The 26,894-nt window shown below is 40.3% G+C and overlaps 1 protein-coding gene across 1 annotated transcript in view; it reads left to right on the forward strand.

Annotated features, from left to right (window-relative positions):
- The window catches only part of FNDC3A (fibronectin type III domain containing 3A), a 646,553-nt gene that overhangs the window by 595,476 nt on the left and 24,183 nt on the right, over positions 1–26,894 (forward strand). Inside the window, exon 23 of the mRNA XM_053708360.1 lies at positions 22,614–22,826. Within this exon, the coding sequence (XP_053564335.1) occupies positions 22,614–22,826 (213 nt within the window). The remainder of the gene's footprint in view (positions 1–22,613; positions 22,827–26,894) is intronic.

Here is a 26,894-nt window from a genome sequence, read left to right on the forward strand (position 1 = left end):
TCCATAGCTCAGTGCATGGAAGTGATCGGGTTGATGGTGGCGGCGATGGACATAGTTCCTTTTGCGCGCATTCATCTAAGACCATTACAACTGTGCATGCTCAGTCAGTGGAATGGGGACTATACAGACTTGTCTCCGAAGATACAAGTAAATCAGAGGACCAGAGACTCACTCCGTTGGTGGCTGTCCCTGGACAATCTGTCTCAAGGGATGATGTTCCACAGACCAGAGTGGGTCATTGTCACGACCGACGCCAGTCTGATAGGCTGGGGCGCGGTCTGGGGATCCCTGAAAGCTCAGGGTCTTTGGTCTCGGGAAGAATCTCTTCTACCGATAAATATTCTGGAACTGAGAGCGTTATTCAATGCTCTCCAGGCCTGGCCCCAGCTTGCGAGGACCAGGTTCATACGGTTTCAATCAGACAACATGACGACTGTTGCGTACATCAACCATCAGGGGGGAACAAGGAGTTCCCTAGCGATGGAAGAAGTAACCAAAATTATTCTTTGGGCGGAGTCTCACTCCTGCCACCTGTCTGCTATCCACATCCCAGGAGTGGAAAATTGGGAAGCGGATTTTCTGAGTCGGCAGACATTGCATCCGGGGGAGTGGGAACTCCATCCGGAAATCTTTGCCCAAGTCACTCACCTGTGGGGCATTCCAGACATGGATCTGATGGCCTCTCGTCAGAACTTCAAAGTTCCTTGCTACGGGGCCAGATCCAGGGATCCCAAGGCGGCTCTAGTGGATGCACTAGTAGCACCTTGGACCTTCAAACTAGCTTATGTGTTCCCGCCATTTCCTCTCATCCCCAGGCTGATAGCCAGGATCAAGCAGGAGAGGGCGTCGGTGATCTTGATAGCTCCTGCGTGGCCACGCAGGACTTGGTATGCAGATCTGGTGAATATGTCATCGGCTCCACCTTGGAAGCTACCTTTGAGACGAGACCTTCTGGTTCAGGGTCCGTTCGAACATCCGAATCTGGTTTCACTCCAGCTGACTGCTTGGAGATTGAACGCTTGATTTTATCGAAGCGAGGATTCTCAGATTCTGTTATCGATACTCTTGTTCAGGCCAGAAAGCCTGTGACTAGAAAGATTTACCACAAAATTTGGAAAAAATATATCTGTTGGTGTGAATCTAAAGGATTCCCTTGGGACAAGGTTAAGATTCCTAGGATTCTATCCTTCCTTCAAGAAGGATTGGAAAAAGGATTATCTGCAAGTTCCCTGAAGGGACAGATTTCTGCCTTGTCGGTATTACTTCACAAAAAGCTGGCAGCTGTGCCAGATGTTCAAGCCTTTGTTCAGGCTCTGGTTAGAATCAAGCCTGTTTACAAACCTTTGACTCCTCCTTGGAGTCTCAATTTAGTTCTTTCAGTTCTTCAGGGGGTTCCGTTTGAACCCTTACATTCCGTTGATATTAAGTTATTATCTTGGAAAGTTTTGTTTTTAGTTGCGATTTCTTCTGCTAGAAGAGTCTCAGAATTATCTGCTCTGCAGTGTTCTCCTCCTTATCTGGTGTTCCATGCAGATAAGGTGGTTTTACGTACTAAACCTGGTTTTCTTCCAAAAGTTGTTTCTAACAAAAACATTAACCAGGAGATTATCGTACCTTCTCTGTGTCCAAAACCAGTTTCAAAGAAGGAACGTTTGTTGCACAATTTGGATGTTGTTCGCGCTCTAAAATTCTATTTAGATGCTACAAAGGATTTTAGACAAACATCTTCCTTGTTTGTTGTTTATTCAGGTAAAAGGAGAGGTCAAAAAGCAACTTCTACCTCTCTCTCTTTTTGGATTAAAAGCATCATCAGATTGGCTTACGAGACTGCCGGACGGCAGCCTCCCGAAAGAATCACAGCTCATTCCACTAGGGCTGTGGCTTCCACATGGGCCTTCAAGAACGAGGCTTCTGTTGATCAGATATGTAGGGCAGCGACTTGGTCTTCACTGCACACTTTTACCAAATTTTACAAGTTTGATACTTTTGCTTCTTCTGAGGCTATTTTTGGGAGAAAGGTTTTGCAAGCCGTGGTGCCTTCCATTTAGGTGACCTGATTTGCTCCCTCCCTTCATCCGTGTCCTAAAGCTTTGGTATTGGTTCCCACAAGTAAGGATGACGCCGTGGACCGGACACACCTATGTTGGAGAAAACAGAATTTATGTTTACCTGATAAATTTCTTTCTCCAACGGTGTGTCCGGTCCACGGCCCGCCCTGGTTTTTTTAATCAGGTCTGATATTTTATTTTCTTTAACTACAGTCACCACGGTACCATATGGTTTCTCCTATGCAAATATTCCTCCTTAACGTCGGTCGAATGACTGGGGTAGGCGGAGCCTAGGAGGGATCATGTGACCAGCTTTGCTGGGCTCTTTGCCATTTCCTGTTGGGGAAGAGAATATCCCACAAGTAAGGATGACGCCGTGGACCGGACACACCGTTGGAGAAAGAAATTTATCAGGTAAACATAAATTCTGTTTTTTTGTTATAATGAAACATATAGAATAATGTTTTTCTAGGTTATTTCTTTTTGTACGGGGGCTCTCTTTCTTTTGTACAGGGGCTAATTTTATCTGTACTAATGTCCGTGACATGTATGTGCGCCTATTTTATGTATAGGGGATTAAATTTCTGTATATAGTTTGTGTCATATATCATACTTAATTTCTTACGGCTAGATTACGAGTTTTGCGGCAAGGTAAAAAAGCAGTGTTAACAGTCTTGTAGGTTTAGGGGCCCCGCACACTTTTTTTGTCCTTACTGCAAACCGATTTACGTAAACTTCGTAAACCCTTTTTTCAATGGGACTTGCGTAACGCCGGTATTACGAGTCTGTCCTGGGAGGCCAAAAAGTGAACGGTACACCCTATACCTCCAAGATCCGTAACGCATTCTAAAGTCAGTAGTTATGAGTTTTACACTACAACGCCGTAGCATAAATCTCATAACTAAAGTGCTAAAAAGTACACTAACACCCATAAACTACTATTAACCCCTAAACAGAGGCCCTCCCGCATCGCAAACACTATAATAAAAATGTTAACCCCTAATCTGCCGCTCCGGACATCGCCGCCACTATAATAAATATATTAACCCCTAAACCGCCGCACTCCCGCCTCGCAAACACTAGTTAAATAATATTAACCCCTAATCTGCCGCCCCTAACATCGCCGCCACCTACATTATATTTATTAACCCTAATCTGCCGCCCCAACGTCGCCGCCACTATATTAAATGTATTAACCCCTAAACCTAAGTCTAACCCTAACACCCCCTAATTGAAATATAATTTAAATAAATCTAAATAAAATTACTATCATTAATTACATTATTCCTATTTAAAACTAAATACTTACCTATAAAATAAACCCTAAGCTAGCTTCAATATAACTAATAGTTACATTGTAGCTAGCTTAGGGTTTATTTTTATTTTACAGGCAAGTTTGTATTTATTTTAACTAGGTAGAATAGTTCTTAAATAGTTATTAACTATTTAATAACTACCTAGCTAAATATAAATACAAATTTACCTGTAAAATAAAACCTAACCTAAGTTACACTAACACCTAACCTTACACTATAATTAAATAAATTACATAAATTAAATAAATTACATAAATTAAATTCAATTAGCTAAATCACACAAAAAAAACACTAAATTACAGAAAATAAAAAACAAATTACAGATCTTTAAACTAATTACACCTAATCTAATAGCCCTATCAAAATAAAAAAGCCCCCCCAAAATAAAAATAAAACCCTAGCCTAAACTAAACTACCAATAGCCCTTAAAAGGACCTTTAAGCTCCCCATTGCCCTGAAAAGGGCATTTGGATGGGCATTACCCTTAAAAGGGCATTTAGCTCTATTGCAGGCCCAAAGCCATAACCTAAAAAAAAAAATCACCCAATACACCCTTAAAAAATATCCTAACACTAACCCCTGAAGATTCACTTACCGAGAAGACTTCATCCAAGCTGCAAGATGTGCTCAACAAAGCCGGCAGAAGTGGTCCTCCAAACGGGCAGAAGTGGTCCTCCAGATGGGCAGAAGTCTTCATCCTTCCGGCGCGGAGTGGGTCCATCTTCAAGACATCTGACGCAGAGCATCCTCTTCAAACGACGGCTTCTTCGTAATGAATATCTCTTTAAGTGACGTCATCCAAGATGGCGTCCCTTAGATTCTGATCAGAATTAAGGTAGAAAAAAATCCTATTGGCTGATGCAATCAGCCAATAGGATTGAATTCTATCAGCCAATCGGAATCTAAGGGACGCCATCTTGGATGACGTCACTTAAAGAGATATTCATTACGAAGAAGCCGTCGTTTGAAGAGGATGCTCCGCGTCGGATGTCTTGAAGATGGACCCGCTCCGCGCCGGAAGGATGAAGATAGATGATGCCGTCTGGATGAAGACTTCTGCCCGTCTGGAGGACCACTTCTGCCTGCTTCCTTGAGGACATCTTGCCGCTTGGATGAAGACTTCTCCCGTTAAGTGAATCTTCGGGGGTTAGTGTTAGGATTTTTTTTAAGGGCGTATTGGGTGGGTTAATTTTTTAGATTAGGGTTTGGGCCTGCAATAGAGCTAAATGCCCTTTTAAGGGCAATGAGGAGCTTAGGTTTTTTTAGTTAGTATTTTATTTGGGGGGTTGTTTGTGTGGGTGGTGGGTTTCACTGTTGGGGGGTGTTTGTATTTTTTTTTACAGGAAAAAGAGCTGATTTCTTTGGGGTAATGCCCCGCAAAAGGCCCTTTTAAGGGCTATTGGTAGTTTAGTTTAGGCTAGGGTTTTTTTTATTTGGGGGAGGGGTTTATTTTGATAGGGCTATTAGATTAGGTGTAATTAGTTTAAAGATCTGTAATTTGTTTTTTATTTTCTGTAATTTAGTGTTTTGTTTTTTTTAGTGATTTAGCTAATTTAATTTAATTTATTTAATTGTATTTAATGTAGGTAATTTATTTAATTGTAGTTTAGTGTTAGGTGTTAGTGTAACTTAGGTTAGGTTTTATTTTACAGGTAACTTTGTATTTATTTTAGCTAGGTAGTTATTAAATAGTTTATAACTATTTAATAACTATTCTACCTAGTTAAAATAAATACAAACTTGGGGGGCGGAGCCAGCAGCACACAGGAGAAGTCGCAGACTTTTAGAGCTCCTGCCTAATTTTGCCTACAACAGATCTAAAATCAGATCGCACTTCTCAAATAACCCCTACCATAATTGGATTACTCTTTTCACCTTTATCTGCTGAATGGAGGACGTTACATGTTGATGTTTACCCACTAGTTAGGTCCTAAGTCCTGCTCGGGAATACAGACGACGGCCATTTTCCCACCCTCGTGGATTTCTGTTCACTATGGCGGACCTCAAACAACTTCTCACAGTGGTCAGCAGCCTCCTATCCCACCACCACAGTAAACTCGCTGCGGCCCTTAACGGGAATGTGGAAACGGCTGAGAATGACGATACTCTGTGGGAGGCATCTCCGGATCCTAGAGAGGTGACTATTACTTGCGGGGAGGCCTTGGGGCCCCAGCACTCCCTGCATATATTGGGTCCTGTGTCAGCTAGGTCCGGAAGCAATCGCGAACATGGGGAGAGTCACGCTGACCTTATCTTGGCGCATATGGTCCCTCAGACCCGACTGAAAGAAGATTATACTCCCGGAGAGGCTCTGCAAGCCAGAGGAGGACAGGGGTCCCGAGGAAATCCAAAAGGCTTTGATCCTGTTAGCACTGGCTGCCGTCTCACCGCCTATGGTATTTCTCTGACAGGCCTGGAAACAAAGGTAATATCACCACCATTTTTTCTTGTATGGAGACAACGCTACTCATTCCACCCCTACTGGCTGATAACCCTTACGAGAACTGGAATAGGCTAATACACATCCACATTGTGGTTTCCCCTCCCTGGCATAAAACCTCCATAATTTTACCGGACGTGCAGATCTCACTTTACAATATTTCATCCCACTGACTGATATGGTATAAATTTCCTTCATACAACATAACATGAATATTCAAAGAGGACAGCAGTAACTACAATAGGGCTGGTAGCCTAACAGCGGACATGGGAACTATGTCAATTCTTGGCGGTCCAAAGGCTGCTTTTTCGGACTAATCTCCACTGAGGGACTATTATAATTGCTGCCTCCCTTACCTACTTTATATATGTAGCAATCTCGACAGCCCTTCTGAAAGGAACTAACATGTCTGTATCAGACCAGCTGAGTTTGGCACTAACCTGGAATAGAGTGGACATTGCTAAAAAACACATTCTTGTTTATGGACAGCATTGGTACACTTCAATGGACACCTGGCTTTGAGGGTGGCCAGGTGTTAAACTACAATGGGACTGTATTTTTATACTCACTTTTAAACCAGCGTATCTGCTCCATAGTCAAGAGACTGCTTATACTTTAATATTAAATTGCCAAGTAGCCAGCTTCAGGTCTTGTGTGAGACATAGCACTATATGGTCAGAGGGGTCAGATGATGTTATCATGCTCTTATTTAAGGTTGCTTGATATTTGGTTATGCATTTAAGGGAGTCGGCATGTAACATGATCCATTCAACTGTTTATAACATGTTCCCCATTATGTTCTGTATTTATGTTTTAGGATTGTTAGCTGGTTCTAGGTGTTTTTTGAAACGATAACTTGCTTCCATATGCACTACATTGTGGAACTCGGGTTTAAAATTATATCCATTTGCAGAAGATGTTACTGCTACGCTTTACTACTAGAAGGAAATATTGGTTTAATTGTCCTTTATATATAGCATATTTTTTTATATGCATGATTGATTTAGGTTATCACCGCTCACAATTGTACATATTTCACCTATATTACCCATCCCCTAGGAATAGTGAACTTAACAATATGTTGCAAACAAGCCATTAGCTTCCTTCCTTCCTTCTTTTTTTTTTTTTTTTTTTTTTATTTCATTAGGGGTTCCAGTAATAGTTTCCTAGAATACTGAGTGCCGCTCTCCGGTTTAAAATAGTCTTGAACGAATTGCTTCACAAAAGCTGATTAAGTGGGCTTAGGCATCTTATTTTTCAAAGACCTCCTCAGCATATTAAAATTATATTTATCTTGTCACCTCCCCCCCACACACACATAATGAACCTCCTTATTTAGGAGAGCTAATCATGCGGCTTATCTTTTTCTTGTGCCGCAACCTCATTACAGCTTTTATTAATAATAACCCTTGCAATATGTTTTAATGTTAATTTAATTCTACTATCTCTACCATAGCAGTGCTGCTTGGGTATTCAGAGCAATAACATAATTTATGTAAGAACTTACCTGATAAATTCATTTCTTTCATATTAGCAAGAGTCCATGAGCTAGTGACGTATGGGATATACATTCCTACCAGGAGGGGCAAAGTTTCCCAAACCTCAAAATGCCTATAAATACACCCCTCACCACACCCACAAATCAATTTAACGAATAGCCAAGAAGTGGGGTGATAAGAAAAAAGTGCGAAGCATAAATATAAGGAATTGGAATAATTGTGCTTTATACAAAAAAATCATAACCACCACAAAAAAGGGTGGGCCTCATGGACTCTTGCTAATATGAAAGAAATGAATTTATCAGGTAAGTTCTTACATAAATTATGTTTTCTTTCATGTAATTAGCAAGAGTCCATGAGCTAGTGACGTATGGGATAATGACTACCCAAGATGTGGATCTTCCACGCAAGAGTCACTAGAGAGGGAGGGATAAAATAAAGACAGCCAATTCCGCTGAAAATAATCCACACCCAAACAAAGTTTAAAACTTATAATGAAAAAAACTGAAATTATAAGCAGAAGAATCAAACTGAAACAGCTCCCTGAAGTACTTTTCTACCAAAAACTGCTTCAGAAGAAGAAAACACATCAAAATGGTAGAATTTAGTAAAAGTATGCAAAGAAGACCAAGTTGCTGCTTTGCAAATCTGAACAACCGAAGCTTCATTCCTAAACGCCCAGGAAGTAAAAACTGACCTAGTAGAATGAGCTGTAATCCTTTGAGGCGGAGTTTTACCCGACTCGACATAAGCATGATGAATTAAAGATTTCAACCAAGATGCCAAAGAAAAGGCAGAAGCCTTCTGACCTTTCCTAGAACCGGAAAAGATAACAAATAGACTAGAAGTCTTTCGGAAATTCTTAGTAGCTTCAACATAATATTTTAAAGCTCTAACTACATCCAAAGAAAGCAATGATTTCTCCTTAGAATTCTTAGGATTAGGACATAATGAAGGAACCACAATTTCTCTACTAATGTTGTTAGAATTCACAACCTTAGGTAAAAATTTAAAAGAAGTTCGCAACACCGCCTTATCCTGATGAAAAAACAGAAAAGGAGACTCACAAGAAAGAGCAGATAAATCAGAAACTCTTCTGGCAGAAGAGATGGCCAAAAGGAACAAAACTTTTCAAGAAAGTAATTTAATGTCCAAAGAATGCATAGGTTCAAAAGGGAGGAGCTTGAAGAGCCCCCAGAACCAAATTCAAACTCCAAGGAGGAGAAATTGACTTAATGACACGTTTTATACGAACCAAAGCTTGTACAAAACAATGAATATCAGGAAGATTAACAATCTTTCTGTGAAAAAGAACAGAAAGAGTAGAGATTTGTCTTTTCAAGGAACTTGCAGTCAAACCTTTATTCAAACCATCCTGAAGAAACTGTAAAATTCTCGGAATTCTTAAAGAATTGATGAGAAAGACACCAAGAAATATAAGTCTTCCAGACTCTATAACATATCTCCCTAGATACGGATTTACGAGCCTGTAACATAGTATTAATCACAGAGTCAGAGAAACCTCTTTGACAAAGAATCAAGCATTCAATCTCCATACCTTTAAATTTAAGGATTTGAGATCCTGATGGGAAAAAAAGGACCTTGTGACAGAAGGTCTGGTCTTAACGGAAGAGTCCACGGTTGGCAAGAGGCCATCCGGACAGGATCCGCATACCAAAAACCTGAGAGGCCATGCTGGAGCCACCAGCAGAACAAATGAGCATCCCTTCAGAATCTTGGAGATTACTCTTGGAAGAAGAACTAGAGGCGGAAAGATATAGGCAGGATGATACTTCCAAGGAAGTGACAACGCATCCACTGCTTCCGCTTGAGGATCCCTGGATCTGGATAGATACCTGGGAAGTTTCTTGTTTAGATGAGAAGCCATCAGATCTATTTCTGGAAGACCCCATATTTGAACAATCTGAAGAAATACCTCTGGGAGAAGAGACCATTCGCCTGGATGAAACGTGTGGCGACTGAGATAATCCGCTTCCCAATTGTCTATACCTGGGATATGAACCGCAGAAACTAGACAGGAGCTGGATTCCGCCCATACCAGAATTTGAGATACTTCTTTCATAGCCAGAGGACTGTGAGTCCCTCCTAGATGATTGATGTATGCCACAGTTGTGACATTGTCTGACTCAAAACAAATGAACGATTCTCTCTTTAGAAGAGGCCAAGACTGAAGAGCTCTGAAAATTGCACGGAGTTCCAAAATATTGATCGGTAATCTCACCTCCTGAGATTCCCAAACCCCTTGCGCTGTCAGAGACCCCCACACAGCTCCCCAACCTGTAGGACTTGCATCTGTTGAAATTACAGTCCAGGTCGGAAGAACAAAAGAAGCCCCCTGAACTAAACAATGGTGATCTGTCCACCACGTCAGAGAGAGTCGTACAATCGGTTTTAAAGATATTAATTGAGATATCTTTGTGTAATCCCTGCACCACTGGTTCAGCATACAGAGCTGAAGAGGCCGCATGTGAAAACGAGCAAAGGGGATCGCGTCCGATGCCGCAGTCATAAGACCTAGAATTTCCATGCATAAGGCTACCGAAGGGAAAGATTGTGACTGAAGGTTTCGACAAGCTGATATCAACTTTAGACGTCTCATGTCTATCAAAGATAGAGTCATGGATACTGAATCTATCTGAAAACCTAAAAGGTTACCTAAGTCTGAGGAATCAATGAACTTTTTGGTAAATTGATCCTCCAACCATGATGTTGAAGAAACAGCACAAGTCGATTCGAATGAGATTCTGCTAAATGTGAAGACTGAGCAAGTACTAAGATATCGTCCAAATAAGGAATACCACAATACCCTGTTCTCTGATTACAGACAGAAGGGCACCGAGAACCTTCGTAAAAATTCTTGGAGCTGTAGCTAGGCCAAACGGCAGAACCACAAACTGGTAATGCTTGTCTAGGAAAGAGAATCTCAGAAACTGATAGTGATCTGGATGAATCGGAATATGCAGATATGCATCCTGTAAATCTATAGTAGACATATAATGCCCTTGTTGAACAAAAGGCAGGATAGTCCTTACAGTTACCATTTTGAATGTTGGTATCCTTACATAACGATTCAATATTTTTAGATCCAGAACTGGTCTGAAGGAATTTTCCTTCTTTGGTACAATGAAGAGATTTGAATAAAACCCCAGTCCCTGTTCCAGAACTGGAACTGGCAAAATTACTCCAGTCAACTCTAGATCTGAAACACATTTCAGAAATGCTTGAGCCTTCGCTGGGTTTACTGGGACACGGGAAAGAAAAAATCTCTTTGCAGGAGGCCTTATCTTGAAGCCAATTCTGTACCCTTCTGAAACAATGTTCTGAATCCAAAGATTGTGAACGGAATTGATCCAAATTTCTTTGAAAAAACTTAATCTGCCCCCTACCAGCTGAGCTGGAATGAGGGCCGCACCTTCATGTGGACTTAGGAGCTGGCTTTGACTTTCTAAAAGACTAGGATTTATTCCAGACTGGAGATGGTTTCCAAACTGATACCGCTCCTGAGGATGAAGGATCAGGTTTTTGTTCCTTGTTGTGACAAAAGGAACGAAAACGATTATTACCCTGGAAAGAAAGGGAAAGCAGAGTAGACTTAGAAGACATAACAGCATTCCAAGTCTTAAGCCATAAAGCTCTTCTAGCTAAAATAGCTAGAGACATATACCTGACATCAACTCTAATGATATCAAAGATGGCATTACAAATAAAATTATTAGCATGTTGAAGAATAAAAATGCTATGAGAAATATGATGTTACTTGTTGCGCTAAAGCTTCTAACCAAAAGATGAAGCTGCAGCAACATCCGCTAAAGATATAGCAGGTCTAAGAAGATTACCTGAACACAAGTAAGCTTTTCTTAGAAAGGATTCAATTTTCCTATCTAAAGGATCCTTAAGGAAGTACCATCTGCCGTAGGAATAGTAGTACGCTTAACAAGAGTAGAGACAGCCCCATCAACTTTAGGGATTTTGTCCCAAAACTCTAATCTGTCAGATGGCACAGGATATAATTGCTTAAAACGTTTAGAAGGAGTAAATGAATTACCCAAATTATTCCATTCCCTGGAAATTACTTCAGAAATAGCACTAGGGACAGGAAAAACTTCTGGAATAACTACAGGAGATTTAAAAACCTTATCTAAACGTTTAGATTTAGTATCAAGAGGACCAGAATCCTCAATTTCTAATGCAATTAGGACTTCTTTAAGTAAAGAACGAATAAATTCCATTTTAAATAAATATGAAGATTTATCAGCATCAACCTCTGAGACAGAATCCTCTGAACCAGAAGAACCATTATCAGAATCAGAATGATGATGTTCATTTAAAAATTCATCTGAAAAATGAGAAGTTTTAAAAGACTTTTTACGTTTACTAGAAGGAGGAATAACAGACATAGCCTTCTTAATGGATTTAGAAACAAAATCTCTTATGTTATCAGGAACACTCTGAGTATTAGATGTTGACAGAACAGCAACAGGTAATGTAACAGTACTAAAGGAAATATTATCTGCATTAACAGTTTGTCATGACAAAACAGTACAAACAACAGCTGGAAGAACAGATACCATAAGTTTACAGTAGATACACTTAGCTTTGGTAGCTCCAGCCCCAGGCAGCGATTTTCCAGAAGTATCTTCTGACTCAGTTTCAACGTGGGACATCTTGCAATATGTAATAGAAAAAACAACATATAAAACAAAATTGATCAAATTCCTTAAATGACAGTTTCAGGAATGGGAAAAAAATGCCAGTGAACAAGCTTCTAGCAACCAGAAGCAATAAATAATGAGACTTAAATAATGTGGAGACAATAGTGACGCCCATATTTTTTTAGCGCCAAAAATGACGCCCACATTATTTGGCGCCTAAATGCTTTTGGCGCCAAAAATGACGCCACATCCGGAACGCTGACACTTTTGGCGCAAAAGAATGTCAAAAATGACGCAACTTCTGGCGACACGTATGACGCCGGAAACAGAAAAAAAAAATTTGCGCCAAAAAAGTCTGCGCCAAGAATGACGCAATAAAATGAAGCATTTTCAGCCCCCGCGAGCCTAACAGCCCACAGGGAAAAAGTCAAATTTTTAAGGTAAAAAAAAAATGATTTATTGATTGATTTATTCATATGCATTATCCCAAATATGAAACTGACTGTCTGAAATAAGGAATGTTGAACATCCTGAGTCAAGGCAAATAAATGTTTGAATACAAATATTTAGAACTTTATAACAAAAAGTGCCCAACCATAGCTTAGAGTGTCACAGAAAATAAGATTTACTTACCCCAGGACACTCATCTACATGTTGTAGAAAGCCAAACCAGTACTGAAACGAAAATCAGCAGAGGTAATGGTATATAAATAATATATATCGTCGATCTGAAAAGGGAGGTAAGAGATGAATCTCTACGACCGATAACAGAGAACCTATGAAATAGACCCCGTAGAAGGAGATCATTGAATTCAAATAGGCAATACTCTCCTCACATCCCTCTGACATTCACTGCACGCTGAGAGGAAAACCGGGCTCCAACCTGCTGCGGAGCGCATATCAACGTAGAATCTAGCACAAACTTACTTCACCACCTCCATAGGAGGCAAAGTTTGTAAAACTGATTTGTGGGTGTGGTGAGTGGTGTATTTATAGGCATTTTGAGGTTTGGGAAACTTTGCCCCTACTGGTAGGAATGTATATCCCATACGTCACTAGCTCATGGACTCTTGCTAATTACATGAAAGAAATATTTACTCATCTCATCATATCCTTTATACAGTTAACTGATATTTTCATTTTCACTATCATTTCAAGTGTTTATTGGTTTGCTATTCCAAGTTTACAGGTTCAAAAGTGATAATTTGATTTCTTAACCTTGGCTTATGTGGAAAATGACAACAAAGGAAAAAAAGAAAAAAGGGGTTTCAGTCTCTACTATTGGAATGTCTATATTGGAAATGTTTTCTTTGTATCTATAGAGACTCTGTTAAAATGGAATACATTTATCATGATTGTTATAATGATATGATATTCCATATAAATTGTATTGTTTTAACAAAACCTCAATAAATAAAATATAAAAAAAAAAAAAAAGAATTGGAACCCACTTCAAGCAGCGTTATTGTAGTCCTTTCTATACATTCTGGATATAGATTTAAAAAGGAGTTTTTATTTCCAGTATATCGCTGTCAGTTTTTTGTAAATATATTACTCATATATATATATATATATATATATATATATATATTCGGAAGAGCATTGTTTAGTACTTAATAAGCTCTTTTATTTAAGGCTTTAATACCACCCACAAACATAAGTGTTAGATAGGGAGGCGTGACCAGCCTACCCTAACCAATTGGATTCTCTGTGTAGACACGTAGTTCACGTCAGTGACAAGCCCACATTTCATTCATTCATTTTTTCATCTAATAACAGTCGAACCAAGCCCCCGGTTTCCAACCAATGAGATCGTTAGGGCACGGTGACGTGTTTTGTGGCACACAGTTTAAATAGAACAGTTTTCGGTCAGTCCGATAGAATACCTCTGACGAAGAAGGCACATATCCTTCCAAACACGTAAGCTTACAGGAGCTGAAGCACTTAGCTCCCATCATTCTGTCGGATTAGACTCTCAACCCTGGAACATTTCCAAGAACAATACTTATGAACCAGGTTGCAACCGGCCGGTGCAGCATTTTGTTTATAACGGATTAGCAGTATTGAGAGCACAGTGGAAACAAGTGAATTTGATTTATTGTCATTTTCTACTGGCTTTGGTCTTGTCTTATGCTTCAAAGTTACCTCATTTACATTGAGGTTTATTCATGTAAGTGTGTTTTTGGCTACTTATATACTTTCATTTTTACTAATAAAAATGGGATTACGCTAAAAAAATAAATAAAAAAAAAATAAATAAATAAATACAAACTTGCCTGTAAAATAAAAATAAACCCTAAGCTAGCTACAATGTAACTATTAGTTATATTGTAGCTAGCTTAGGGTTTATTTTATAGGTAACTATTTAGTTTTAAATAGGAATAATGTAGTTAAAGATAGTAATTTTATTTAGATTTCTTTAAATTATATTTCAATTAGGGGGTGTTAGGGTTAGACTTAGGTTTAGGGGTTAATACATTTAATATAGTGGCGGCGACGTTGGGGGCGGCAGATTAGGGTTTAATAAGTGTAGGTAGGTTGCAGCGACATTGGGGGATGCAGATTAGGGGTTAATAAATATAATGTAGGTGTTAGGGGCAGCAGATTAGGGGTTCATAAGTATAATGTAGGTGGCGGCGATGTCCGGAGTGGCAGATTAGGGGTTAATAAGTATAATGCAGGTGTCGGGGGCGGCAGATTAGGGGTTAATAAGTGTAAGATTAGGGGTGTATAGACTCGGGGATCATGTTAGGGTGTTAGGTGTAAACATAAAATGTGTTTCCCCATAGAAATCAATGGGGCTGCGTTACGGAGCTTTACGCTGCTTTTTGGCAGTTGTTAGACTTTTTCTCAGCCGGCTCTCACCATTGATGTCTATGGGGAAATCGTGCACGAGCACGTACGACCAGCTCACCGCTGACTTAAGCAGCACTGGTATTGGAGTGCGGTATGGAGCACAATTTTGCTCTATGCTCACTTCTTGTCTTTTAACGCCGGGTTTATAAAAACCCGTAATACCAGCGCTGTAGGGAAGTGAGCGGTGAGAAAATACTGATCGTTAGCACCGCACAGCTCCTAGCGCAAAACTCGTAATCTGGCCGTTAGTGTTTTAGGACACTAATATATTTATTTCTATATTTTTATTATAAGAATACAATATTGTAATTTTCCTCATATTGAGGTGATATTTGTTGGGAAATACTGAACCTGGCCACCAGGAGGAGGCAAAGACAGCCCAGCCAAAGGCTCAAATACTCCCCCTACTTCCCTCATATCCCAGTCATTCTTTGCCTTTCGTCACAGATGAACAGGGGGGATTAATCACATAATTTATTTTATTATGATTATGCTGCGACATGTGTGAGATGAGGCTCAGGTAGATGTTGGAACGTACAGGTTTTACTTTCGTTTTGTAAGATGCGCAGGCTGAAAGGGCTTGGCACGCTTTTTCTTATAACAGGGGCGGTCCTACATTGGGCACCACGTGACCGGGTGTGGTCACACTGTTTCCTCTTTCCTGTGCGGTTTATTGGAGAAGAAGCGGTTTCTCTGTTTTGGCCTGGGTCATAGGAGGTGGTAAGTGCCCCAGCCATTGGGGGTATAAAGATGCCGTTTTATCTTATTACTCAATACAGGTGGCCCTCATTTTACAACGGTTCAATTTACACAGTTTCAGAATAACAACCTTTTTTTCCAGTCATGTGACTGCTATTGAAAAGCACTGAGAAGCAGTGCATTTATTAAAATAGCCAGTAGGTGGAGCTGTCCGCTTGTGTTGCAACAAAGTCAAACAAGCTGAAATTAATCAGTTTAACCAGACTTGAGCTATCGAGCAGATTTCAAAGGAACAAGATCTTCCTGTCTATAAATCAGTCCAGATTGGAATGCATAGAAAGAACTGTTTGCAGAAAAATGCAAGTGAAGTCTGTGTTGTGTGATTATTTTATTAGGTTTATAATGCTGTTTAGCAAATGTTTTTGTTCATTTAACTTAGTTTAATTATATATTCTGTGTTGTGTGATTATTTTATTAGGTTTATAATGCTGTTTAGCATTTAAAGTCTTCATTTCAAAGCTTTAAAAATAATGTATTAGGTGTTACTTATGACAATTTTGAGAGGGGCCTGGAACCTATCTCTCTCACTTCCCATTGACTTACATTATAAACTTGGTTTCAATTTACAACGGTTTAAATTTACAACCATTCCTTCTGGAACCTAACCCCGGCGTAAACTGAGGGCTACCTGTAGTCTGTTTTATAAGTGCAATCTATGGAGGATTCTGATGCATTAGAGGGTACTCCCTAAGTCAAATACCTGTCTATATTGTGAGGAGGCCATGGTATACCCGCCTGCTCAATTATGTTCCACATGCCTTGATAATGTAATCATGTCAAAGAAAGTTAATATGTTTAGTACCACTGAGCCATCCACCTCTGAGGAGTCTCCGTCCCGCGAGGTGCGCACCCTACAATCATCTCCTAATACACATGCAGCTTCCCGTAGCACTTCCAATCCTCCATCTGGAGGGGCCCTTTTACCGCCAGACTTTACTGAGCAGTTACAAACGGCAGTGTCTGCGGCCCTTAGTGCTTTACCTCACCCTGCTAAGCGCAAGTGAAAGGTCAAATATTGCTATCCTTTCCAGGGGTCATGTACTAGCTTATTGGATTTATCTGATACAAGATTATCCGCTGATGAAGACGTCTCTAATACTTCAGAGGATGCTCTTTCTGGGTTGCAATCTGCTGCCTCTAAGCCCCGAGCTGCGGAGGAACCAGACTTTAGATTTACAATTGAACATTGACGCTTTCTGCTAAAGGAAGTTTTGGCTACTTTAGAGGTCCCAGAGCCTAAATTGCCTGAGGAACCTTTGATTCCTAAATTAGATAGGGTCTACGAGGACAGGGTTGTACCTCAGATTTTCCCGATTCCCGTAAAGATGGCGAACATTATTAAGAATGAATGGGAAAGAATTGGTTCTTCATTTTCCCCTTCTTCTTCCTTTAAAAAATTATTCCCGGTTCTGGACTCTCAATTGGAGTTGTGGGGTTCATTCCCCAAGGTGGATGGTGCTATCTCCACACTTGCTAAGCGTACTACCCCGCTTGAGGATAGTTCGTCTTTTAAAGAGCCCATGGATAAGAAGATAGAAACTCTGTTAAGAATGATGTTTCAACATTCGGGATATTTGTTTCAACCTGCAGCAGCTGTTGCTGCGGTTGCTGGAACGGCTACCTACAGGTGCGACTCCTTATCTGAGTTAATCTAGGTGGAGGGTCCCCTCAACGTCATCTAGGAAAGAATTAAGGCCTTAAGGGTGGGTAATTATTTTACTTGTGATGCAAATATGCAGATTATTCGCCTGAATGCTAAGACTTCAGGTTTTTCTGCTCAAGCCCACAGGGTACTCTGACTGAAGTCCTGGTCTGCGGACATGACTTTGAAGTCAAGACTTCTTTCCCTCCCATTTAAGGGAAAGATTCTATTTGGTCCAGACCTGGACTCAATTATCTCCATGGTTACGGGAGGCAAGGGTGCCTTTTTACCACAGGATAAGAAAAACAAACCTAAAGGACAAGGTCCTAATTTTCGTTCCTTACGTTCGGATAAATACCAATGTCAGCAACCCTCTGCAAAGCCTTTCTGGGGTGCATAAGGGATCTCTTCTCCCTGGGAGTCATTGTACCGGTACCTCTTGCAGAAAGAGGTCTGGGATACTACTCAAACCTTTTTTGTGTTCCCAAAGAAGGAGTGAACTTTCCGCCCGATTCTGGACCTCAAGTGCTTAAACAAATTCCTAGCTGTCCCCTAGTTCAAGATAGAGACAATAAGGTCTATCCTTCCCTTAGTTCAGAAAGGACATGACCACGATAGATCTGAAGGATTCTTACCTTCACGTTCCAATACACAAGGAACACTTCAAGTTCCTAAGGTTTGCGTTTCTGGACCAGCACTTCCAGTTTATTGCACTTCCGTTTGGTCTAGCTACTGCTTCAAGAGTTTTTACGAAGGTTCTGGGGGCTCTGCTGGCAGTGGCCAGAACCAGAGTTATAGCCGTATCTCCATACTTGGACGATATTCTGGTTCAGGCACCATCCTGCCGTCTGGCAGAAGACCATTTGAAAGCTCTTCTATTTCTTCTTTGATCTCATGGATGGAAGATAAACTTAGAAAAGAGTTCTCTTGTTCCCAGTACCAGGGTGGTATTCCAAGGTAATATAATAGATTCGATATCCATGAGGATATTCCTTACAGACCAGAGACGTCACAAGTGAACTTCCACTTGTCTTGCCTTCCAGACCTCCTTAAGGCCCTCTGTGGCTATGGTATGGAGGGGATTGGTCTCATGTGTCCAGCATGGACATCGTTCCTTTTGCCAGATTCCATCTCAGACCGCTTCAGCTGTGCATGTTGAGACAGTGGAATGGCGATCATTTGGATCTGTCTCAACAGATTTCTCTGGACAACCGGTCGAGAGAATCGCTCTCTTGGTGGCTCTGTCAAGATCACCTGTCCCAAGGGACATCCTTCTTGAGACCATCCTGAGAGATTGTGACTACGGACATGAGTCTATTAGGATGGGGAGCTGTTTGGGGTGCCAGGAAGGCACAGGGCCTGTGGACTCGAGAGGAATCTCTCCTCCCAATCAACATTTTGGAACTTCGAGCGATCTTCAATGCTCTGAAGGATTGGCCTCTTCTGGGGTCGTCCCAGTTTATGAGATTCCAATCAGACAACAAAACCTCGATGGCTTACATCAACCATCAGGGGGGAACGAGGAGCTCCCTAGCAATGAGGGAAGTATCTCAGATTCTGGAGTGGGCGGAGGAGTGGGCAGAGGCCCACAACTGCTCTCTGTCAGTGATCCACATTCTGGGTGTGGACAACTGGGAAGCGGATCTGCTCAGCAGACAATCCTTTCATCCGGGGGAATGGTCTCTACATCCCAAGGTGTTTGTAGAGATATTCGACAGATGGGGATGCTGGAAATAGATCTCATGGCTTCCCAGCTCAATTCCAAGCTGCCCAGATATGGGTCGCGGTCCAGGGATCCTCAGGAGGAGCTAATAGATGCATTAGCAGTGCCTTGGAGGTTCAACCTAATTTACATTTTTCCACTGTTACCACTTCTCCCTCATGTAGTGGCCTGCATCAAGAAGGAGCAAGCATCAGTGATACTGATTGCTCCATCATGGCCGCAAAGGATGTGGTTCGCAGACCTGGTGGGGATGTCCTCATCTCCTCCATGGAGGTTACCTTGTCGCAGGGATCTGCTGGAACAGGGTCCCTTTGTTCATCAAAATCTAGATTCTCTGAGGCTTACTGCGTGGAGATTGAACGCTTAGGGGCCCCTTTATGCCCTGTGTGAAACAGCAGTTATGAAGCAGCGGTCACAAAGACCGCTGCTCCGTAACCTGTCCGCCTGCTCTAAGCAGGCGGACAGACATCGCCGGAATTCAACCCGATCGAGTATGATCGGGTTGATTGACACCTCCCTGCTGACGGCCCATTGGCCACAAGTCTGCAGGGGGCGGCATTGCACCAGCAGCTCTTGTGAGCTACTGGTGCAATGCTGAATACGGAGAGCATATTGCTTTCCGTATTCAGCGTGGTCTGGCGGACCTGATCCACGCTGTCGGATCAGGTCCGCCAGACTTTGGTAAATAGAGTCCTTAGTCTTAGCCAAGAGAGGTTTCTCTGTGAGGTTTATTGACACTCTCATTCAGGCTCGTAAGCCTGTTACTCGTCGCATTTACCATAAGGTGTGGAGAGCTTACTTGTTCTGGTGTGAAGAACGTGGTTTTGCTTGGCATAAGGTCAAGGGTGCCAGGATTCTTTCCTTTCTCCAGGAGGGTCTGGAAAAGGGCCTTTCTGCTAGTTCCCTGCGGGGACACGTTTCGGCCCTTTCTGTTTTGCTGCACAAGAGACTCACTGAGCTCCCTGACATGCAATCCTTCATTAAGGCTCTGATCAGGATCAGACCTGTGTTTAGATCAAACACTCCTCCATGGAGTTTGAATCTTGTTCTTAAGTTTTTGCAACGGGCTCCGTGTGAGCCTATGCATTCGGTTGACATTAAATTGTTGTCCTGGAAGGTTCTTTTTCTATTGGCTATTGCGTCGGCACGCAGAGTTTCTGATATGGCGGCCTAGCAATGTGAGCCTCCTTATCTGGTGCTTCACAAGGATAAGGCTGTCCTACGTACCCGCTTGGGTTTACTTCCTAAGGTGGTGTCTGATTGTAACATCAATCAAGAAATTGTTGTTCCTTCCTTGTGTCCTAATCCTTCTGCTGCAAAGGAACGTTTACTTCATAATCTGGATGTTGTTCGAGCTTTGAAGTTTTATCTTCAAGCCTCTAAAGAATTTAGACAAACTTTGTCTTTGTTTGTTATCTACTCTGGGAAGCGTAAGGGTCTGAATGCTTCTTTGACTTCCTTATCTTTTTTGGGTGAGGAGTGTTATACGCTTACGAGTCAGCGGGACTTAGACCTCCTCAGAGGATTACGGCTCATTCCACTTGAGCGGTGGCTTCCTCTTGGGCCTTTAAGAACGAGGCCTTTATGGATCTTTTCAAAATTCTACAAATTTGACGTTTTTGCTTCGGCTGAGGCAGCTTTTGGGAGAAAGGTTTTACAGGCTGTGGTGCCCTCAGATTAGGGTCCGCATTTTCTTTACCCCTCCCGCTATCATTCAGTGTCCTCTAGAGCTTGGGTATAGTTTTCCCAACAGTAAGGAATGATGCCGTGGACTCTCCTCATATTAAGAAGAAAAACATAAATTATGCTTACTTGATAATTTAATTTCCTTCTGTATGAGGAGAGTCCACGGCCCCCGCCCGTATACTCTGATGGGCGGACCAAAATTTGTTTTTCTTTTGGCTGGGGTGTCTTTGCCTCCTCCTGATGGCCAGGTTCAGTATTTCCCAACAGTAAGGAATGATGCCATGGACTCTCCTCATACAGAAGGAAATACAATTATCAGGTAAGCAAAATTTATGTTTTTATTTAAAAAAAAAATCTTTTTAAGTCATTTATTGATCTTAGGGTTCTAAGATGATCTTTTAATCTTCTCTGGTTGAGTAGTTTTTATCTTATGTCCGTGTCATCTTGTATGGTCCTTGGTCATACTTTTTCTTAATGATCTGCGGACCCTATGGGACTGTAGTAGTCTGATGGTTAGCTTAGCTGCCTAACAAGAGGGTGGTTAGTAGCAATCCTGCTACTGCTAATTGCTCTCTTGAATTTGTTGTTAAATAGGATCCATGATTTTTCACATATGATTGGAAAGAAAACAAAATGTATGCTTACCTGATAAATTCTTTTTTTCCTGGCATGGAGAGTCCACGACCCGCCTAAATTCTTTTTTTCCTGGCATGGAGAGTCCACGACCCGCCCTTAATTTAATTTTAAGACAGCTTTTGTCTTTTTCTAAACTCAGGCACCTCTATACCCTTGTGTCTTCTTCTCTTTCTGTATTCCCTCGGCTGAATGACTGGGGGTTTATGGGAAGTGGGAGTGATACTTAACTGCTTTGCTGGGGTGTTCTTTGCCTCCTCCTGGTGGTCAGGAGTTTAATACCCACTAGTAATTAGAATAGATTTGTGGACTCTCCATGCCAGGAAATAAATAAATGTATCAGGTAAGCATACATTTTGTTTTTATTGGGTATATCCCTTGAATAAAATTGCATTTAAAACGTAGTGGTATTACATCTGTGCTTGTGCACTGTAGTTTTGGAAGTGGCAGATACTTCAAGTGACTTGCACATGTTATACTAAAGTGAAGTGGAAGGTGACGAACTCCTATGGAAGAGTTGTCAAAAATATATCCCCTTTCTTCAATAAAATAATAAATGCAAAACTATTGTGACCCATTTCATTATACTGTATTTGATACTTTAAGCACTGATTAATATTTCATATGGAGTTTTCTCTACAAATGAAATGGCAAAATGTTAGCTTTCTTAATAAATGCGAAGTGAGTTTTTCGTTGTTATTTTTTTTTATTTTTACCTAAAAGGCAAGCTGGTGCCTGGAAACCAAAATACTTTATCTGAGTTTAAAACAACTGCGGAAAAAATATCATCATTCCTTGCTTTACGAAGTTTTGATATTTTCATTTTGCACTGGTCAAATTATGGCAGCAGAAGGGAAAAGATTATAATTTGTGCTCAGTTTACATTAAGCCTTTTAGCGAGTTTTGGCGTATCCTGACCTTAAGGAACTAAAGATTTTGGATATTTTTTTCTAGTCGTAAAGGGTCAAAAATACCTTTTAAAACTAGTATTAAATTTTTTTTGTTTATAACCCATACAAATTCAACCTATAAATATGAAATGTTTAAAATCTGAAATTATAATATATAAACGGAATGACTAATTCATATATTTGAAATATTTTCATATAATTCAAGTAAATGGAATATTACAAATTTGTTTTACTTTGCATAACTCCACGTTTTAAATTAAAAATGTAATGTGTTCACTGTACCTTGGTAAGTTGTCTGTTTTCCTCCAGACATAGTGGTGAAAAAATAATTTATATATAATGCCTTCCTCAAAAAGCATTGTATAGTCTCTGTATTATATTAGAACTCATACAGCACAAATACGTTTGTGTTTCTTTCTTTTTTCAGAATCCGTGTTCAAGCGCTAAACAGTCTCGGTGCTGGTCCTTTCAGCCATTCTATAAAAGTGAAAACGAAGCCTCTTCCAGCTGAGCCTCCACGGCTGGAATGTGCCGTCTTTAGCCACCAGAACCTCAAGTTAAAGTGGGGAGATGGAACATCTCGGGCATTACCTACAGATTCCATTCAATATCACCTTCAGATGGAGGATAAGAATGGAAAGTAAGGCATTTACATCAACTTGCTGACTGAAAAGATGTTCAAAGATGCTGCTTGTGATGATTAAAATTAGTTGAATGTAATTTAGATAACTTACATGTGATGTTCCTTAATAGTTTTTATACATGTGTTCCTTAAAGGGATAATGAACCCAATTTTTTTCTTTCATGATTCAGATAGAGCATGCCATTTTAAGCAACTTTTTAATTTACTTCTATTATCAACTTTTCTTCATTCTCTTGCTAACTTTATTTGAAAAAGAAGGCATCTAAGCTAAGGAGCCAGCAAATTTTTGGTTTAGAACGATGGACAGCACTTGTTTATTGGTGCTGTCCAATCAGCAAGGACAACCCAGGTTGTTCACCAAAAATGGTCCGGCATCTAAACTTAAATTCTTGCTTTTCAAATAAACATACCAAGAGAATGAAGAAAATTTGATAATATGAGTTAATTTGAAAGTTGCTTAAAATTGCATGCTCTATCTGAATCACAAAATATTTTTTTTTTGGTTCAGTGTCCCTTTAAGGGACATGTCTCAGATACAGCATACAATTTTAAACAACTTACCAATTTACATCTAATATCAAATTTGCTTGATCCTTTGTTGAAGGAGCAGCAATGCACTACTGAGAGCAAACTGAACACATTGGGTGAGCCAATGTCAAGAGGCATATAAGTGCATCCACCAAAAAGCAGCTAGTTCCCAGTAGCGCATTACTGAGCCTGTCTAGGTATGCTAGAGAGCGACTCAAATTAGATATTAGAAGTACATTGGAAAGTTATTATAATTGTATGCTCTATCTGAGTCATATAAGACATATAAGAATTTTGGGGATTTATGTCCCTTTAACCTATTTTTAAAAAAGCTTCCATATATTCTACCAGTCTATATATCTATCTTTCTCGCTGAGCAATATGCTTGTACTCACTCGACTTTTTTTAAATCAGTACACTATTTTATTAAAGTAACATTTTGAGGTTATTAACCCCTTTTTCAGGAAACCAAATACACAAGTGAACAAGCAATATTAAAGGGACATAAACCCAAACATTTTCTTTCATGATTCAGATAGAGTATATCATTTAAAAATAATCTTTCCAATTTGCGTCTATTAGCAAATTGTCTTCATTCTCTAGGTATTCTTTATTGAAAAGCAGGAAAGTATGCTCAGGAGAAAGTTCAAATTGAAGAAACAAAATTAAAATAAATGATAAAAAAATGTTTTAACCAGGCTCAGGTTTGTATTGCTTCCAGGTTTAATTTGTTTTTAGAAGCCGCACATCATGTATGATTTATGTGTTGTTTCTCTTGTTAAGTGTATCCAGTCCACGGATCATCCATTACTTGTGGGATATTCTCCTTCCCCAAAAGGAAGTTGCAAGAGGATCACCCACAGCAGAGCTGCTATATAGCTCCTCCCCTAACTGCCATACCCAGTCATTCTCTTGCAACTCTCAACAAAGATGGACGTAGTAAGAGGAGAGTGGTGTATTATAGTTAGTTTCTTAACTTCAATCAAAAGTTTGTTATTTTTAAATGGTACTGGAGTGTACTGTTTTATCAAAGGCAGCATTAGAAGAAGAATCTGCCTGTGATTTCTATGATCTTAGCAGAAGTAACTAAGATCCATTGCCGTTCTCACATATTCTGAGGAGTGAGGTAACTTCAGAGAGGGAATGGCGTGCAGGTTTTCCTGCAATAAGGTATGTGCAGTAAACATATTTCTAGGGATGGAACTTGCTAGAAAAATGCTGCTGATACCGGATTAATGTAAGTTAAGCCTAAATGCAGTGATTTAATAGCGACTGGTATCAGGCTTATTAATAGAGATACATACTCTTATAAAAGTGTAATATAAAACGTTTGCTGGCATGTTTAATCGTTTTTATATATGCTTTGGTGATAAAACTTATTGGGGCCTAGTTTTTTCCACATGGCTGGCTTTATTTTTGCTAGAAAGTTTCCTGAGGCTTTTCCACTGTTATAGTATAAAAGTTACAGTTGGTTCAGTTAAAATTACAAACTGTGACATTCAGCTTCACTCAGCAGTCCCCTGCATGCTATAGGACATCTCTGATGGGCTCAAAAGGCTTCAAAAGTAAGAGCTGTGGCAGTTGTTATGACTGTTTAAAAAACATATTTTTCGTTTTGTTAATCTGTTTTTTGTATTAAGGGGTTAATCATCCATTTGCAAGTGGGTGCAATGCTCTGCTTACTTGTTACATACACTGTAAAAACTTCGTTAGTGTAACTGCCTTTTTTTCACTGTTATTTCAAATTTTGCCAAAATTTGTTTCTCTTAAAGGCACAGTAACGTTTTTTATATTGCTTGTTAACTTTGTTTAAAGTGTTTTCCAATCTTGCTAGTCTCATTGCTAGTCTGTACAAACATGTCTGACACAGAGGAAACTACAGGGAGTGCAGAATTATTAGGCAAGTTGTATTTTTGAGGATTAATTTTATTATTGAACAACAACCATGTTCTCAATGAACCCAAAAAACTCATTAATATCAAAGCTGAATAGTTTTGGAAGTAGTTTTTAGTTTGTTTTTAGTTATAGCTATTTTAGGGGGATATCTGTGTGTGCAGGTGACTATTACTGTGCATAATTATTAGGCAACTTAACAAAAAACAAATATATACCCATTTCAATTATTTATTTTTACCAGTGAAACCAATATAACATCTCAACATTCACAACTATACATTTCTGACATTCAAAAACAAAACAAAAACAAATCAGTGACCAAAATAGCCACCTTTCTTTGCAAGGACACTCAAAAGCCTGCCATCCATGGATTCTGTCAGTGTTTTGATCTGTTCACCATCAACATTGCGTGCAGCAGCAACCACAGCCTCCCAGACACTGTTCAGAGAGGTGTACTGTTTTCCCTCCTTGTAAATCTCACATTTGATGATGGACCACAGGTTCTCAATGGGGTTCAGATCAGGTGAACAAGGAGGCCATGTCATTATATTTTCTTCTTTTATACCCTTTCTTGCCAGCCACGCTGTGGAGTACTTGGACGCGTGTGATGGAGCATTGTCCTGCATGAAAATCATGTTTTTCTTGAAGGATGCAGACTTCTTCCTGTACCACTGCTTGAAGAAGGTGTCTTCCAGAAACTGGCAGTAGGACTGGGAGTTGAGCTTGACTTCATCCTCAACCCGAAATGGCCCCACAAGCTCATCTTTGATGATACCAGCCCAAACCAGTACTCCACCTCCACCTTGCTGGCGTCTGAGTCGGACTGGAGCTCTCTGCCCTTTACCAATCCAGCCACGGGCCCATCCATCTGGCCCATCAAGACTCTCTCATTTCATCAGTCCATAAAACCTTAGAAAAATCAGTCTTGAGATATTTCTTGGCCCAGTCTTGACGTTTCAGCTTGTGTGTTTTGTTCAGTGGTGGTCGTTTTCAGCCTTTCTTACCTTGGCCATGTCTCTGAGTATTGCACACCTTGTGCTTTTGGGCACTCCAGTGATGTTGCAGCTCTGAAATATGGCCAAACTGGTGGCAAGTGGCATCTTGGCAGCTGCACGCTTGACTTTTCTCAGTTCATGGGCAGTTATTTTGCGCCTTGGTTTTTCCACACACTTCTTGCGACCCTGTTGACTATTTTGAATGAAACGCTTGATTGTTCGATGATCACGCTTCAGAAGCTTTGCAATTTTAAGAGTGCTGCATCCCTCTGCAAGATATCTCACTATTTTTGACTTTTCTGAGCCTGTCAAGTCCTTCTTTTGACCCATTTTGCCAAAGGAAAGGAAGTTGCCTAATAATTATGCACACCTGATATAGGGTGTTGATGTCATTAGACCACACCCCTTCTCATTACAGAGATGCACATCACCTAATATGCTTAATTGGTAGTAGGCTTTCGAGCCTATACAGCTTGGAGTAAGACAACATGCATAAAGAGGATGATGTGGTCAAAATACTAATTTGCCTAATAATTCATTATGTTTAAAAGCCATGGTGGAGCCCCATAGGAGATTGTGTACTAAATGTATTGATTTCACCTTAATCAGTAAAGATCAGTCTTTATCTATAAAAGAATTGTCACCA

The sequence above is a fragment of the Bombina bombina genome, chromosome 3, assembly GCF_027579735.1.
Source record: "Bombina bombina isolate aBomBom1 chromosome 3, aBomBom1.pri, whole genome shotgun sequence".
NCBI classification, from domain to species: Eukaryota; Metazoa; Chordata; class Amphibia; order Anura; family Bombinatoridae; genus Bombina; species Bombina bombina.